Genomic DNA, 17,956 nt, shown 5'->3' with positions numbered 1-17,956 from the left:
AGGTATAATTAAATTAATGACTAAATAAAATACTGTATATGTATATATGAATTATATACATTAATGATATATCCTGGCGATCACCACAATTGATTGTGTAGTAGGGGGTACTTCAGGTTGGCTTGCAATGCTTTGGGGGTACAGTGCTAAACAAAGGTTGGTGACCACCGGTGTATGTAAAAGCATTTGTGTGTGTGTGTGTGTGTGTGTGTGTGTGTGTGTTTCAGTATAGTATATGAACGAGTTAATTCTGAATGATGTCCCTCACGGCCCCTCATACAGGGGTCTATGGCACATGTCCAGTAGTGATGAGGTGTTCAGTGATGTTAATTACAACCAGAGAGGGTGACTCGGTTCATCTGGACACAACCTTTATTGACAGAGACGTGTCATCATCATCATCATCATCATCATGTGAGCGACCTGTGCAGTGTAGAAGTAATTAGAGTGATGGCATATGGCATAACGGCACCGAATTACTAACTGGCCGACTCGTTCTGCTGCATCCGGCTGAGTCTGGATCCTCCTCTGAAACACTCCCGCACATCATAAGCTGCCTCCTCTGCCCGCTGAGAGCCTGTCTCACGCACACACACACGCACACACGCACACACACACGCGCAGATTCATACGTTCCACTCATGAGGCTGCAGAGTGTGAAATGGTGTTGTAATAGGGATAACAGTCTTAATTAAGATAATTATCTAAATTAATAACAATAGTAACAATATAATGTGATGTTTCTGTACAGGAGGCACCTCTGTCCCACATTCTACCGACACATTCACTATTGTTCTGGTCCACAAGGTGTGTGTGTGTGTGTGTGGGGGGGGGCTGTGGAGGGGGAATGGCAGATATAGTAAGGCTTATATAGTGTTGCCCAAACAACGTTACAGTGCTCTTCAAAGAAAGACTGTGTTTGTATGCACGCATAACTAAAGCTAACTGAAGACCACAGCTCTGATGGACATGGAGACGAGTCAGAGGTGGTCAGTGATGCTGAACTCCAAGGCTTTCACAAGTGCTGACAACGTTTTCACAGCAACTGGCTTTACAGCCAGCCGGCCGGCTCTGTGCATCACTGGAGCCCACTGACTTGCGGCTTCCACTGCAGCGGTCAGACCAGCGTCCTGTTTGTTGCCGTGTGCTGTTGACTGTGGCATATTTTTGGCGTTGCTTGTGTAACCGGTTATTTTCTTGCTCGGTGCGGGATTCGATACAGGGTGTACTGCACCACAAGGCAACGTCACTAACCGCTCGGCTAAAGGGTCAGACCCGTTAGCTAGGGGGCTAACGGGTCTTATTTGTAGTTTACACTTGTAAGATTCACCATGGATACATGTCAACCACATGCACACAACTGTCCACACACTTTCACCCCTGCACCCTGGTAGGTGCAGGGGTGAAAGGTTTCAAGTTGTACATGTCAAGTTATGTGAGACGGTCCTCCACCAAAAAACGACCCCATAGGTCGTTTGTACCAGCAGCCTATTATGACCTATAGCTACGTTTTAAGCTACTTCCTCGCGGTCCTCCGTCATTATAATACGTTACTATAACCGTATTAACAATAAGCATCTCCTTTCATAAGCCATCGCCAGAGGGAATATTAATAAAAGCACAGTTTAACGTCAGATAGCGGTTATAATGTCCACGCTAGCTGACTTTCTAACTTGTGGCTAACGTTAAGTTAGCTCTTATGACGTCATTCATGGGTAAACACACTGCCAATAGCAGTCTTAGTTACTGTACTAGACGGCGACACAACACAACATCGCACTGACTACATATTCTGTTCTCACATTGTTTTAAAAACCCACAATGCACAGAGACGAAACGTATCTGTGGCATGTCTCCTGCCGCCGGTAGGGGCGCTAATTTAGGACTCAGCACCCCTGTGGGTCGTATTAGAGGACAAACGACCTATGTGGTCGTATGGGTTAGAGGACTTGCTGAGTTACATCCACGGACGGATGGACGGAATTGTGGACGTAATGTGACATGCACAACTTGAAACTGTTCACCCATGTGCTGGTAGGTGCAGGTGAAAGTTTGCTGGTCGGTGCAGGTGAAAGTGTGTGGACAGTATGTGGTTGACATTTATCCACGGTAAATCTTGCAGGCATGACGAAAAATACGCTATTGTCAACAGCACACGCCAACAAACGGGACACTGGTATGACCGCTGCAGTAGACGCTGGAAGTCAGTGGACCACAGTTATGCACAGAGCCGATTACTTTTCTTTATACCAGACACAACCAAACTGGTCCACAGTCTTAGTGTATAATGGTGTGTTTCTGTGCTTTGATGAGTAAAGACGATCATATACTCCGAGCTGTCCCCCAGGAATGGCCAAGACTCTATCTTAAGAAACGAAGAGCTCTGCACTGAATGTGTGTGTGTGTGTGAATCTTAAACTGGAGTTTTCACTTCCACGTGTGGGTGTGTGGGTGCATGCAAGTTTTATACCTTTTATGACAACTTAGTGCTGGAGTGAACAGAGTTTAGCTGTGATGGGCTGAAGGCAGTTTGAGGATTGACTGACACGGCACATAGCCCATGGGGAAGCAGGTCTCCGTATGAAGCGGCACTTGCTGCTGGATGTCCGTATGTATGAGTGGGACTGGCCGCTGCCTGTGCCAGTAGCTGTCTCTGCATCATGAAGGAATGAATGGCAAAGGGTGGGACCAAAGGGGAAAGGACAGCTAGTGACTGGTTCTTCAAGTGCTGGAACGGGTGGAGGGGGTTTTGGGAGGTGGGGTATCCCGTGGTTAAGGAGATCCCCAGAGGGTCCCTGCACAAGTCCTGCAGCTCAGAGAGCGAGAAGGCCCTCGCTGGATAGACAACAGTGGGGTAGATGTGGGGGGTTATTGGGGTGGGGTGAAGAGCGAGTGAAGTGGCTGCACCTCGCTTCTGTCCGCCACTATCCCCTTCTGTGAAGCTGCTGCCCATATGCACGTACAGCTGCTCTGGCATGACTGCTGCCAGGGATCTCAGGATGGTTTCTGTGTGTGCCATGTCATCATCCGTCTCTTCAGGCCTCCCTGTTTTTATGTGTGGAGACGAGGGAGGGACGACATCCTTTGATGTGACTGAAGATAATGACGGAGATGTACAGGAGGACGCAGATGACGTCGAGGTATGCATTGGTGTGACAGCTCGGATTTTCCTCTCAAAGGCACCGTGTTCCAGTTCCTCGAGGGATCGTTTAAGTGGTCGTGTCGCACAGATGCTCTGTGGTGGGACCTTTGACCCTCGGATGAGTCGGGTGGTGTGGTTAGGGTCATAATTTTTGCTGTAAAGTTCAGCAGCACCTATTTCATCTTGCCCTTCTCGCTCTCGTTCACCTTTTGTTTCACTTCTTTGCTCCACTCCCCTCCCTCCTTCTCCCGCATGATCGTTTACCAGTTTCCCTGGGGCCCTGGGATGGGAGCCCCCTACTTTGCCCAGCGTAGGATTATGTGAAGGAGAGTGTGTGTGTGTTGTAGATATGCCCATTGGTGGCACAAGACATGCTCGAGGGGGATATGCCAAAGCAAGTGTACTGTGCCCATTCTGAAAGAGTGGTGCTGATATTGCATTGTGGGACAAGCGAGCACTGTCCTGCTGCATTATATGATGTGGAAGGGGTTGGGAAGAGGAGTGGTGAGGCAATTGCTTGAGAGAGGAGGACTTGGGGAGACTCAGATCTGTTGGTTGTTCATTAGATGTTACTGCTATTCCTCTCAAGCTGTCAACACTGCTAGATGATGTGTCCTGCAGACTGGTATGGGTGGACAAGTTCATCAGAGGGTCATGGTTCGAGTTGGGGGTAGCGCTCTCAGGATCTCTAGGTAAACTTAATTCTCTAGATTCATCACTGGCTAACTCATTTGCAAAGCTTAAGCTATGAAGTTGCTGCTGGGTTTTATTCAAGTCGGCATTCACTAATTGGCTAGGAAATCTTAAATCGGTTTGTTGATGTTGTTTGGATTCTACACTAGGCCCCTCACTTAAACCTTGGACCTGTTTAATGTAAAGCCCTTTTCGTAACTCCTGCCCTGGACTTAAGCCCGGATTTAGCGCCTGCCCTTGCTCCTGGCTAGGACAGTTCTCAGGTTTCTTGTAAAGACCGTGAAGTTGTGAGGAGGGATGAAGGTCACCGATGGAGCCAAGGGGGGTGCTGCCAGTTCTTGACATTTCCGGAGTGCACAGAGGGGGGGAGAAACACCACTGGTGTGCTTCTTCCCCATGGGGATGTGGCTGGGGGTGAGAGCGGGGGATTGATGTAGGTGGTGGATGGTGCACATTAAATTCGTGAGAATGTGAGAACGGTGATGATAGCCTTTCCCCCCTCTCCCGTGCTCTATTTCTCTCTCCTCTGCTCTCCACAATCTCTCCTCTGCACGACATGAAACCCTGTGTGCGCTGGATTACAGAAGGACGACTGACAGTCGCTGCTGGCAAACTAGAGGTTGCTGCCGCCGGCTGCCCTGTAGCCTCTGCTGTTACGCCTGCGGTGAAGCCAACGAGCGAAGGGAGCGGACTGAAGGAAGAAGGGAAGTGGTTGTGATTTTGTAATCCAGTGCTGGTGACCTGCGACAGGAGCTTTTTCTTGGCCAGTGGGGACATGATTCTCGGCTGGACCCTTGTCGTGTGGAGGGGTGATGTGAAGTTAATAATGGCGTCATCTCCCCTGGATAAGTTGGCATGCTCGCTGACAGGGTCTGGAAGAGCTGGAAACTGCAGGGTTCTGTGATGTCGAGGAGGTGAAGCCGCCTCAACACATTGTCTGCCCTTTAATTCTGACTGATCCTGTTGCCACTGGTCCACGGCTGGGTGGCTGGCATGAAGAACCTCTGCCGGGGTCAGGTGGAATGCAGTGTTGTCATCCTTTGTTATTGGTGGAGTCAGCAAGCAGGAGGGGCCTGTGTCCTGGGGACCCCACCCACTCCTCCTCCACTTCTTCTCCTCCTCCTCTCCTTCATCTTCCTCTTCTTTTTCGCCATCCTTTGGCACAGTGTGAGTGTCCCTCCCATTTTCACCTTCCTCTTCTCTTCTTCTCTGCCCATCTCTGTCGGTGTGAGGCGGATGCAGCGTTTCCAGACGGGTGGAGAACTTAGAGGCTCGCTCTGCCATCTCCTTCAATAAGTAAAGTAAGTGCAAAGAGAGAAAGGAAGAAGAAATGGAATAAAAAGAAAAAAAATACAAGTTTGTTAGAGAACAAACAAAAGGAAAGATGCCACAGCACAAATGGTTAGACAAGTACCAGTTAAATAAGTCTAATCAGTGGCCCCTTTTCCACAGGGCAAAGAGAGGGCCAACAACAGCTTCTATTGACCCAAAAAAAAACTGCCCACAACTTCATTTTTTCGGCAAAGAATTCCAGTTAATGACGGTTCAAAAAACAAAACAAAACAAAACAAAAAAGTTTTGTTTTGAGGACGAGTGAGGCTTGAAAAGTCCTACCGAAACATTTTTTTCCCACCATGGCTTTAAGAACCGGAGAGTCCTGCTGGCGTCGTGTGTGGCTGCCGCTTCTCCCTCTCGTAGCCCCCCTTCCCATCCACCCCTGTATGTCTGCCCCCCCTTCCCATCCACCCCTGTATGTCTGCCCCCCCTTCCCATCCACCCCTGTATGTCTGCCCCCCTTCCCATCCACCCCTGTATGTCTGCCCCCCCTTCCCATCCACCCCTGTATGTCTGCCCCCCCTTCCCATCCACCCCTGTATGTCTGCCCCCCCTTCCCATCCACCCCTGTATGTCTGCCCCCCCTTCCCATCCACCCCTGTATGTCTGCCCCCCCTTCCCATCCACCCCTGTATGTCTGCCCCCCTTCCCATCCACCCCTGTATGTCTGCCCCCCCCTTCCCATCCACCCCTGTATGTCTGCCCCCCTTCCCATCCACCCCTGTATGTCTGCCCCCCCTTCCCATCCACCCCTGTATGTCTGCCCCCCCCCTTCCCATCCACCCCTGTATGTCTGCCCCCCCTTCCCATCCACCCCTGTATGTCTGCCCCCCCCTTCCCATCCACCCCTGTATGTCTGCCCCCCCTTCCCATCCACCCCTGTATGTCTGCCCCCCCCTTCCCATCCACCCCTGTCTGTCTGCCCCCCCTTCCCATCCACCCCTGTATGTCTGCCCCCCTTCCCATCCACCCCTGTATGTCTGCCCCCCCTTCCCATCCACCCCTGTATGTCTGCCCCCCCTTCCCATCCACCCCTGTATGTCTGCCCCCCCCCCTTCCCATCCACCCCTGTATGTCTGCCCCCCCTTCCCATCCACCCCTGTATGTCTGTGTTATGGTCATCGGTCGTCTTGTTTCACCCATTTATTGTAAAGCCACTTTGAGTATTAGAAAAGCGCTATATAAGATGGATTTATTATTATTATTATCCTTATTAAGAACGTGTTACACATTAAAAACCATCATTATGGATTCTTGTATTCTGTCCATGTTCTTCTTCTTCTCCATCTTGTGAACCTTCTGTTTGACAAGCCAGTGTCATTCCTTAAAAAACAACAACTTCTGTCTACAATTTTGCACTTTCTTTGCAAACGAAAACGGGCTTTCTAAGCCAAAATATAGCAGATCCCTAATGCCCCTCAGATGGAGTAACTGAAACCACTGAAAACATACTGCATATGTATAATAACAGGCGGCACAGTGGTTAGCGCAGTGGTTAGCGCAGTCGCCTCACAGCAAGAAGGTTCTGGGTTCGAGCCCCGGGGTAGTCCAAGCTTGGGGGTCGTCCTCTGTGTGGAGTTTGCATGTTCTCCCCGTGTCTCCGTGGGTTTCCTCCGGGGGCTCCGGTTTCCTCCCACAGTCCAAAGACATGTAGGTCAGGTGACTCGGCTGTACTGAATTGCCCCTTGGGGTGTGTGTGTGTGTGTGTGTGTGTGTGTGTGTGTGTGTGTGTGTGTGTGTGTGTGTGTGTGTGTGTGTGTGTGTGTGTGTGTGTGTGTGTGTGTGTGGCGGCCTGTCCAGGGTGTCTCCCCGCCCGCCGCCCAATGACCGCTGGGATAGGCTCCAGCATCCCTGAGAGCAGGATAAAGCGGTTTGGAGGATGGATGGATGGATGGATGGATGGATGGACGTATAACAATGCAAGGCTCACGAGGGAAAAAAACAAATAAGCTTTTTCTAATTTCTGGGTTAGCTGTGTTAAATGTAGACATACAGCTTACACAATTAAAGTTTTTAATTTGCATCTATGTATGTGAAATGTGTAATGAATTATGTACTGGGTAAATGGGGGGTGTGTTGGGTTGCTTTGTCTTTTAGGTTCCACTGCACACCAGACATGCATGAGGTCTGAGGCAAAGTCCGCAGGGCTTCTTATGGGTACCGCAGCTATGTCTCTAGCATCATCTCATGCATACCTTGGAAAATGAATATGCCTCGCATACATTCCCAACTAGGAGAGAGAAAGAGAAAACAAGAAGGATTCACAGAGAAAAAAGTGAAATGTGGCCTTTCATCGGGTCGTCTGTAGTCGTTTGGTTCCCCATCCACACAGAAGAACATCATTCTCATTCCCTGCATGGGGCGCCTGCAGAGGGGCAGTGAGGTTTCATCTCTCATCCTCTTCCGTCCTTCTCTTCACTCTCCTTTTCTATCTCCCTCTCTCCATCCTTTCCCACTTTTCTGTCTTTCTCCGTGCCCATCTTTCTCTCTTCATTTTTCCTGCTTAACTACTGGAGATCCATTTGCAAGTCACGGCGGTTTTATTGGTTTCCAGTATGGGGAAAGATGAGCTCGTGGCAGTTTATTGGGGTGGTCTGCGGCCTCAGTACACACCTCTTTTACACAGAAATTCATTTATAGAAAACCGCTGGATGTGACTGCAAGTTATTTTCATGGAAACGGCTACCTGGTCTCTGTAGGGGTTTTAAAGATGCAGTTTTTACAATAACAGTGAATCAGATGACTGTCTGTAACATGAAACAACTGTCTGTAACATGAAACGACTGTCTGCAACATGAAACGACTGTCTGTAACATGAAACGACTGTCTGTAACATGAAACGACTGTCTGCAACATGAAACAACTCTGTAACATGAAACGACTGTCTGCAACATGAGATGACTGTCTGTAACATGAGATGACTGTCTGTAACATGAAATGACTGTCTGTAATATCAAATGACTGTCTGTAACATGAAACAACTGTCTGTAACATGAAACAACTGTCTGCAACATGAAACGACTGTCTGCAACATGAAACGACTGTCTGTAACATGAAACGACTGTCTGTAACATGAGACGACTGTCTGTAACATGAAACGACTGTCTGTAACATGAGACGACTGTCTGTAATATCAAATGACTGTCTGTAACATGAAACGACTGTCTGTAACATGAAACGACTGTCTGCAACATGAAATGACTGTCTGCAACATGAAATGTCTGTCTGTAACATGAGATGACTGTCTGCAATATGAGACGACTGTCTGTAATATGAAATGACTGTCTGCAACATGAGATGACTGTCTGTAATATGAGATGACTGTCTGCAACATGAAATGACTGTCTGCAACATGAGACGACTTTCTGCAACATGAGATGACTGTCTGTAATATGAGATGACTGTCTGTAATGAGATGACTGTCTGTAACATGAGATGACTGTCTGCAACATGAGATGACTGTCTGCAACATGAGATGACTGTCTGCAACATGAGATGACTGTCTGCAATATGAGATGACTGTCTGCAACATGAGATGACTGTCTTTAATATGAGATGACTGTCTGCAACATGAGATGACTGTCTGCAACATGAGATGACTGTCTGTAATATGAGATGACTGTCTGTAATATGAGATGACTGTCTGTAACATGAGATGACTATCTGTAATATGAGATGACTGTCTGTAATATGAGATGACTGTCTGTAATATGAGATGCCTGTCTACAATATGAGATGACTGTCTGCAACATGAGATGACTGTCTACAATATGAGATGACTGTCTGCAACATGAGATGACTGTCTACAATATGAGATGACTATCTGTAATATGAGATGACTGTCTGTAATATGAGATGACTGTCTGCAACATGAGATGACTGTCTGCAACATGAGATGACTGTCTGTAATATGAGATGACTGTCTGCAACATGAGATGACTGTCTACAATATGAGATGACTGTCTGCAACATGAGATGACTGTCTGCAACATGAGATGACTGTCTGCAACATGAGATGACTGTCTGTAATATGAGATGACTGTCTGTAATATGAGATGACTGTCTGCAACATGAGATGACTGTCTGCAATATGAGATGACTGTCTGTAATATGAGATGACTGTCTGCAACATGAGATGACTGTCTGCAACATGAGATGACTGTCTGTAATATGAGATGACTGTCTGTAATATGAGATGACTGTCTGTAACATGAGATGACTATCTGTAATATGAGATGACTGTCTGTAATATGAGATGACTGTCTGTAATATGAGATGCCTGTCTACAATATGAGATGACTGTCTGTAATGAGATGACTGTCTGTAATATGAGATGACTGTCTGTAATATGAGATGACTGTCTGTAATATGAGATGACTATCTGTAATATGAGATGACTGTCTGTAATATGAGATGACTGTCTGTAATATGAGATGCCTGTCTACAATATGAGATGACTGTCTGCAACATGAGATGACTGTCTACAATATGAGATGACTGTCTGCAACATGAGATGACTGTCTACAATATGAGATGACTGTCTGCAACATGAGATGACTGTCTGCAACATGAGATGACTGTCTACAATATGAGATGACTGTCTGCAACATGAGATGACTGTCTGCAACATGAGATGACTGTCTGCAACATGAGATGACTGTCTGTAATGAGATGACTGTCTGTAACATGAGATGACTGTCTGCAACATGAGATGACTGTCTGCAACATGAGATGACTGTCTGTAATATGAGATGACTGTCTGTAACATGAGATGACTGTCTGCAACATGAGATGACTGTCTGCAACATGAGATGACTGTCAGTAATATGAGATGACTGTCTGTAATATGAGATGACTGTCTACAATATGAGATGACTGTCTGCAACATGAGATGACTGTCTGCAACATGAGATGACTGTCAGTAATATGAGATGACTGTCTGTAATATGAGATGACTGTCTGCAACATGAGATGACTGTCTGCAACATGAGATAACTGTCAGTAATATGAGATGACTGTCTGCAACATGAGATGACTGTCTGTAATATGAGATGACTGTCTGCAACATGAGATGACTGTCTGTAATATGAGATGACTGTCTGTAATATGAGATGACTGTCTGTAATATGATATGACTGTCTGCAACATGAGATGACTGTCTGTAATATGAGATGACTGTCTGTAATATGAGATGACTGTCTGCAACATGAGATGACTGTCTGCAACATGAGATGACTGTCTGTAATATGAGATGACTGTCTGTAATATGAGATGACCGTCTGTAATATGAGATGACTGTCTGTAATATGAGATGACTGTCTGTAATATGAAATGACTGTCTGTAATATGAGATGACTGTCTGCAACATGAGATGACTGTCTGTAATATGAGATGACTGTCTGCAACATGAGATGACTGTCTGGAATATGAGATGACTGTCTGCAACATGAGATGACTGTCTGTAATATGAGATGACTGTCTGTAATATGAGATGACTGTCTGTAATATGAGATGACCGTCTGTAATATGAGATGACTGTCTGTAATATGAGATGACTGTCTGTAATATGAGATGACCGTCTGTAATATGAGATGACTGTCTGCAACATGAGATGACTGTCTGCAACATGAGATGACTGTCTGTAATATGAGATGACTGCTTGTGCCGTCGATTGCACTGAGAATTGCCACTGCGCCATCTACAGTTTTTCCTAACCAGGGACAGGCTTCTGCCTGGCGCCCACTAGAGGATATTCAAACCTTAACTGGTTTTAGAAACGTGGGAGATCACAGACATAATGTCACACATAACCCATTTTAATAATTTAATCGTAAGAATGCACACAATTCAGTCAAGACGCGGGACCACACACTTTATCATCATCAGTGGTCACTCGGGGTCGAGTATGACTTCCCTCCCTCCGGTCCATCTGGGTCTTCAGGTGGGTGTAGAGGTCGATCCTGGAGCCGCATAATGGGAGGATCCCTGCGCGTGACAGGTTTTACGTGGAGTGGCTGGCGCTCCTGCAGCCACCACACGGTCCTTGGCAGGGGGAGGCCAGAGCCCAATGGCATGGAGAACCAAGACGACTGGGGACCAGGACCACCCTCTGTTGCAGCCTTCATCCACCCTCATTGCCATTGTGACCTGGAGACATCTTACACCAGTTCCGCTGTTGAGGTCTTTGTTGAATCGTGCTTCATCTGGAACCTCCCCCTTGACCCGTCTGCCTTGGGCGACCCCACCAGGAGCCAAGCTCCAGACGGCATAGCTCTTGGGATCCGGCCCCAAGATGGCAGCCCTCCCCACTATGGCATGGATAAACTGCTCACACAACTCAGGCTGTTTTCACACTTGGTCCGTCTTGCTAGTCCGAACTCGAGTGCGGTTATTACCCCCTTCCCTGCCCCTGCTGGTCTCTTTATGAATTACATTCTTTGGTTTTGAACCCTGGTCTGTTTACGTCACCAGCACGTAAGGAACGTGCTGCTTTTATTGATCAACGTTGCCAGGCAACAATGCAAAAGGGAGGCAAAATGGAGCGCTACACTATATTTGTTCTTTCTATTCTTTCTTTTTTTTTTTTTTTACATGCTTTCAGCACCAAATTAACCACGTTAGGCTTTTTTTTTTAACAAACATTTTCCCCCTTTTTTCTCCCCAATCGAATTTTTTGGTCAACTACCCCACTCTTCCCGGGCTGTCCCGGTCTCTGCTCCACCCCGTCTGCTGATCCGGGAGGGCTGCAGACTACCACATGCCTCCTCCCATACATGTGGAGTCACCAGCCGCTTCTTTTCACCTGACAGTGAGGAGCCTAAATGTGCCAAGAACAAAGGTAGGCTGACTTTTGTTCTTGTAATATTTGTTTTATTTTTTTTTCTCCAAAAAATATAGGAATTGGAACCAGGTCTCGATAAGAACCGGATTTGATAGGCAGAATTGGAATCAGAATTGATAAAATTCAAATGACACCCAACCCTAGCGGCTCCCTGCAATTATTTGCCGAAACGTTTTTAGATGCGACAAGCGTGACTTGCCAGGTAGCTGTCCTGTAGTTTTGGTGAGTATTCTCCATTTGACACTAAAACGAACTACACGTCATGGATACCTTTCACTTCCTGACTTTAGACTGAATAGCTCTCACACCAAAAGCAAACTGCGCTGCAGCTCAGGTGAATCGTACCCCAGACCCCCATTTTCTGGAGGACTCGGGTACGGTCCCTTGGTGCGCACCTGAGTTTGGAAAACAGCTTTCACATTTAAAAAAAAAGAAAGAAAAAAGAACCCAAGTAATGGCTCAAGCGGACTCGGGTCCACACCAAAAGCTCTAGTGTGAAAGCTGCGGGAGCAGCTCATGTCAATGATGACCTGAAAGTTAGTTAGTAGTAGTAGTAGTAGTAGTAGTAGACGTAGAAGTAGTAGTAGAGACTGATGATTAGAGGAAATGAGAGGTTGTTGATTTGAGGTATAGGTTGATGAGCAAGAAAAAGTGTCAATAAGACTTGATGGGTGAGTTTTATTTGGGGTGAGAGAGGTAGTGATGGTTTGTTTGGTCGCGAGTCAGGACTCACCACTCTATATCTGGGCAGAATTCCCAAATGTGCTTGGATAATAATTAGAGAGGTAGAAATATTTTATTATCCAAGTAAATGTCTACACATACCCTGAATTTGTCCCCTGCACCCATCCTAACTTTTAGGAGTAGTGGGCAGCCATTTCTCTGGTCCTCGGGGACCAGCTCCAGATGTGGAGCCAGTGCACTGGTCAACAACAATGGCAGCAGTATATCCCTAACACGCATGTCTTTTATGTTGGTATGGGAGGAACCCCACATGAATACAGGGAGACCATGCAAACGCCACACAGAAATGCCCCTGTTGGGTTGCAACCCAGGGGCCAGTCCCGCCACAGCCACTCTGTGTGTGGAATCAGCCTGGCTGTGACTGAGGCATCAGCACTAACCGCTGAGCCACCGTGAAATCCATTACAGTCACCACACCTCCTCTGGTAAGATTAATGCTTGGCTAATGGAGTGTAGTGACACAAACATTAATCGACTTCAGTTTAGAAGTAAAACACATTAACAGGATGGCGCTGCTACCAGCAGAGAGAATTGGACACACTTGGGTCCGAGTAGGAATGCTGAAAGACACTGTTCATTGACCTTTCACTTGAAAATTACAAGTTTTAGTGACTAATTTCCTGCCCACGCAACTGCTTTTGTAACTACAGCGTTACCTTGCTTCCTGAACGGGCAAAATACCAAGAGAACACAGAAATACAGCGAAGTAATAAGCCAGCTGACTGACCTGTGTGCTCTCAACTCTGGTGGCCTCGGCATCACCTCTGTCAGGGAGGGGCTTCAAGTCTTGGTTCTTCACTCCATTAGTCAGCTTGGTCTTAGGGGTGGGGCCACTGACATTGCTGGATGTTTCCATGCTAGCGCTCACCTCCTGCTTCCTGGATTTGACCGGGGGGAGGGGCTTGTCCTCTTCTCCTTTTGTGAACCTCTCATAGGGCAAGATGAGTCTAGAGTTGGGGGTTGAGAAAGAGAAGGGGAGGTGAGTGGACAATGCAGAAGAGGCACTGAGTTGAGACTGTAGTACTACATCATTACATCATTCACTGTCGATGTCTTTATGCATGCTCAACGATCCAGGTAAAGGTGAATCAGTTCATCTGGACACATTGTTTATTGAGAGAAACGTTTCATCATCATCTAAGTGACCTCTTCAGTCTCACCTGACTGCAGGTACCCCACCCTTATAAACAATACACTGACTGCAGGTACCCCCACCCTTATAAACAATACAGTGACTGCAGGTGTCCCCACCCTTATAAACAATACAGTGACTGCAGGTGTCCCCACCCTTATAAACAATACAGTTACTGCAGGTGTCCCCACCCTTATAAACAATACAGTTACTGCAGGTATCCCCACCCTTATAAACAATACAGTGACTGCAGGTGTCCCCACCCTTATAAACAATACAGTGACTGCAGGTGTCCCCACCCTTATAAACAATACAGTGACTGCAGGTACCCCCACCCTTATAAACAGTACAGTGACTGCAAGTATCCCCACCCTTATAAACAGTACAGTGACTGCAGGTACCCCCACCCTTATAAACAATACAGTGACTGCAAGTATCCCCACCCTTATAAACAGTACAGTGACTGCAGGTACCCCCACCCTTATAAACAATACAGTGGCATAACCACCCAAACGAATGATCGGTTTCATATGCAAATAACCATGACAATGATAATTGAGACTGAAGGGAAGATCACATTATTCCCCCCAGTTCCCCCTCCCCCCTGAACAGGCGCCCCGACTGGCCAGAGGAGGCGCTAGTGCAGCGATCAGGACACATACTCACACCTGGCTTCCCACCTGCAGACACTGCCAATTGCGTCTGTAGGGACGCCCGACCAAGCTGGAGGTATGTAACAATGTAACAATGAAGCGCTTTGGGTGTCTAGAAAAGCTCCATATAAATGTAATGATTATTATTATTATTAATATGCATCAGATGAAAGTGAATTTCAGGATGTATGAATTTTCCAAAGTGGATTAAGGTAAAATTATCAATCATATGAATACTAGGATGGAAATACATCATCAGAGACAACCCTGTGTTTAGTGGCAACAAAGCAACAGCTGGTTCTGAGCCTTCTAGCGCTAAGCATTCTGGTTCTGAGCCTTCTAGCTCTAAGCCTTCTGGTTCTGAGCCTTGTAGCTCTAAGCCTTCTGGGTCTCAGCATTCTGGTTCTGAGCGTTCTAGCTCCAAGCCTTCTGGTTCTGAGCCTTGTAGCTCTAAGCCGTCTGGTTCTCAGCATTCTGGTTCTGAGCCTTCTAGCTCTAAGCCTTCTGGTTCTGAGCCTTGTAGCTCTAAGCCTTCTGGTTCTGAGCCTTCTAGCTCTAAGCCTTCTGGGTCTCAGCATTCTGGTTTTGAGCCTTCTAGCTCTAAGCCTTTTGGTTCTGAGCCTTCTGGTTCTGAGCCTTCTAGCTCTAAGCCTTCTGATTCTGAGCCTTCTGGTTCTAATCCTTCTGGTTCTGAGCCTTGTGGTTCTGAGCCAGGGAGGAAAGGATATGAAGGAGGGACAGAAGGGGTTTATCTAAGGGGTGGAGGAGAAGCAGAATAAGGAAGGGAGGAGAGAGAGAGAGAGACAGAGTGAGGGAGATATTCTGGGTGTTCCGATGGACACTGTCTACGTCATGGTGTCTCACTGGATCTCCTGACCAGTCTCCCAGACTCTCTCATACACAGCAGCCGGCTAACCCTACCCTGACCCCCAGTACACACATGTACACAAAAGCACAAGTGTTTTCATTTCATCATTGATCATTCTATTGCTTCAACTGTAAACCATCTCAAGTACTTCTTTCTATTTGCCAAGATAAAACACAAGCAGTTGTTGAAAAATGACCATAATAACCATATACCACAACCACTATAACATGTCTCCAAAAATATTTCTCTCATCTTTCTGCAATCCTTTTTTGTCATTATAAGCAGAAGGGTGGATTTTCTTGTTTCTAAATTGCAGTAAATGAAGACTGGATTCTTCTGTAATGATTTCAAAGACAAATTGCTTCGCTTTATCTGTGTCAAGTGCCTTGGAACCATTAATCCATTTTCAACCCACTTTCTTTCTCCATTTTCTCTCCTCTCCTTCTCTCAGTTTGGCCCTATTTCTCTCTCTCTCTCTCTCCGCCGTTGCATCCATCTCTCAGCTGAGGCACTAAAATAACTCCCCCTTCCTCCGCCTTCCGTTTCCTCCAGGAGGGTGGCGCTCTCTGTCTGCCAGGCCAGCCCACATCACAACATCGTAACGTAGAGGAAGCTTGTAGCCTGTAGAAAAGCTGACAGGCAGGTGACCTCCTGAAACGACTCTGCTGTTCCACCTCAGCTCTGGCAAATGAGCTGCTCATCAGCAAACAAGCACACAGGCATCATGGAGGAACTTAACTGCCTCTGCAGAGCTCCAAAAACACATCCATATGTGTGAGTGGACTTGTGGCATGTGTCCAAACAGTGTCAAGTCACCACAAGACTGAAGAGCCACTAGGAGCCTAGAGGCTATCTATCTATCTATCTATCTATCTATCTATCTATCTATCTATCTATCTATCTATCTATCTATCTATCTATCTATCTATCTATCTATCTATCTATCTATCTATCTATCTATCTATCTATCTATCCATCCATCCATCCATCCATCCATCCATCCATCCATCCATCCATCCATCTATTTCAAACATGATGACAATATGGCATGTTTATTTTTTGGATGCACAATTGGGAATCAGGAACAATTTATTGTCATTTCTTTCATGTACTTGCATACACAAAAGAAACGAAATTCCGTGTCCCCCAGCCCAGAGCAGTGCAACACAAAATATAAAAACACAGCCCAAATGTCCCAAAAACGAGACCACCAAATACATACAAAAAATACAAAAACAGAGAGAACAAGCAAAAAAACAAAAACCAAACACAAACAGTTAACAACACAGTCCACTCAGCGGAACACAGTCCAAAAAAATTCACTGTCCATAAGAGCAAACAACAGCCAGGACGACTGTCGGAACTGCCGGTCTGCGTGGGCTAGCAGTTAGCTTAGCCTGCCCCGCTTCCGCATCCCGTCAGACCACCCTTGGTGTTTCCTCTTTGGGCACAGCTCCAGCAGGGCCGTGGTCCCTGGGCCCACAGGATGCAGCAGACCAAGCTCTCCCAGCTGATCCAGCACCAGCTCTCTCAACCAGCCGGACACCCTCGACACACCTCCCCGCGCTCCACACGACGACACCAAAAACACAGTCAAGGCTAGGCGAGGCCGCCGTCAGACCACCCTCGGTGTTATCAGAGCTGCCAGTTAGCTTAGCCTGCCCCGCTTCCGCATCCCGTCAGACCACCCTTGGTGTCACCTCTTCGGGCGCAGCTCCAGGCGGGCCGTGGTCCCTGGGCCCACAGGATGCAGCAGACCAAGCTCTCCCAGCTGATCCAGCACCAGCTCTCCCAACCAGCCGGACACCCTCAACACACCTCCCCGCGCTCCACACGACGACACCAAAAACACAGTCAAGGCTAGGCGAGGCCGCCGTCAGACCACCCTCGGTGTTATCAGAGCTGCCGGTCTGCATGGGCTAGCAGTTAGCTTAGCCTGCCCTGCTTCCGCATCCCGTCAGACAACCCTTGGTGTCACCTCTTCGGGCGCAGCTCCAGGCAGGGCCGTGGTCCTTGGGCCCACAGGATGCAGCAGACCAAGCTCTCCCAGCTGATCCAGCACCAGCTCTCCCAGCCATCAAACGAAGACCAACTTAGACGCAGATGTGGACAAAGACACTGCATGGACGGTACTGGGTGAGGCCGCTGCAAACGTGAATTCATGCCGCCACCTTCCCACACCGGAAGCATAGATTTTCCATCAACATGACGATCTCACAGCATCGTTACACATCTTTCACAAATATCTCCTGGTATCAACAGCGGCCTTGCCTTGTGAATTTGATAAATCAGAATCAACTTTTCTTACATCATTGCATCTAGACCCAGCCTCTTCTGCAAGTACCTGACCTTCATCCATCCTCTTCTGCCTCACCACGTCTTGTCTCATTCACGGGGGCCTTTCCAGTCATTTCCTTCATTTGCTCTATAGACTTGGTAAGTGTGCTTCAACAGATGTGCAGGGGGCTCTTTTTCTTCTTATATGAGGGCTTCTAATTCATGAAAAGGAGTTTTCTCTCTGCTGCTTCCTTCTGGGCCCACTTAAAGA

At 47.2% G+C, this 17,956-nt stretch overlaps 1 protein-coding gene across 1 annotated transcript in view; it reads right to left on the bottom strand.

Annotated features, from left to right (window-relative positions):
• Window positions 1-356: 356 nt before the first annotated feature.
• Window positions 357-17,956, bottom strand: part of LOC130127209 (AT-rich interactive domain-containing protein 5B-like) — a 126,281-nt gene continuing 108,681 nt past the window's right edge. The window contains exons 8-10 of the mRNA XM_056296779.1: window positions 13,483-13,702; window positions 2,471-5,122; window positions 357-577 (exon numbers count right to left, since the gene is read on the bottom strand). Coding sequence (XP_056152754.1) covers window positions 2,474-5,122; window positions 13,483-13,702 — 2,869 coding nt within the window. The 3' untranslated portion in view covers window positions 357-577; window positions 2,471-2,473. The remainder of the gene's footprint in view (window positions 578-2,470; window positions 5,123-13,482; window positions 13,703-17,956) is intronic.

The sequence above is a fragment of the Lampris incognitus genome, chromosome 17 (genome assembly GCF_029633865.1).
Source record: "Lampris incognitus isolate fLamInc1 chromosome 17, fLamInc1.hap2, whole genome shotgun sequence".
NCBI lineage: Eukaryota > Metazoa > Chordata > Actinopteri > Lampriformes > Lampridae > Lampris > Lampris incognitus.
The sequence above is the reverse complement of the archived record's forward strand: the minus strand, read 5'-3'. Positions and strand labels throughout refer to the sequence as shown.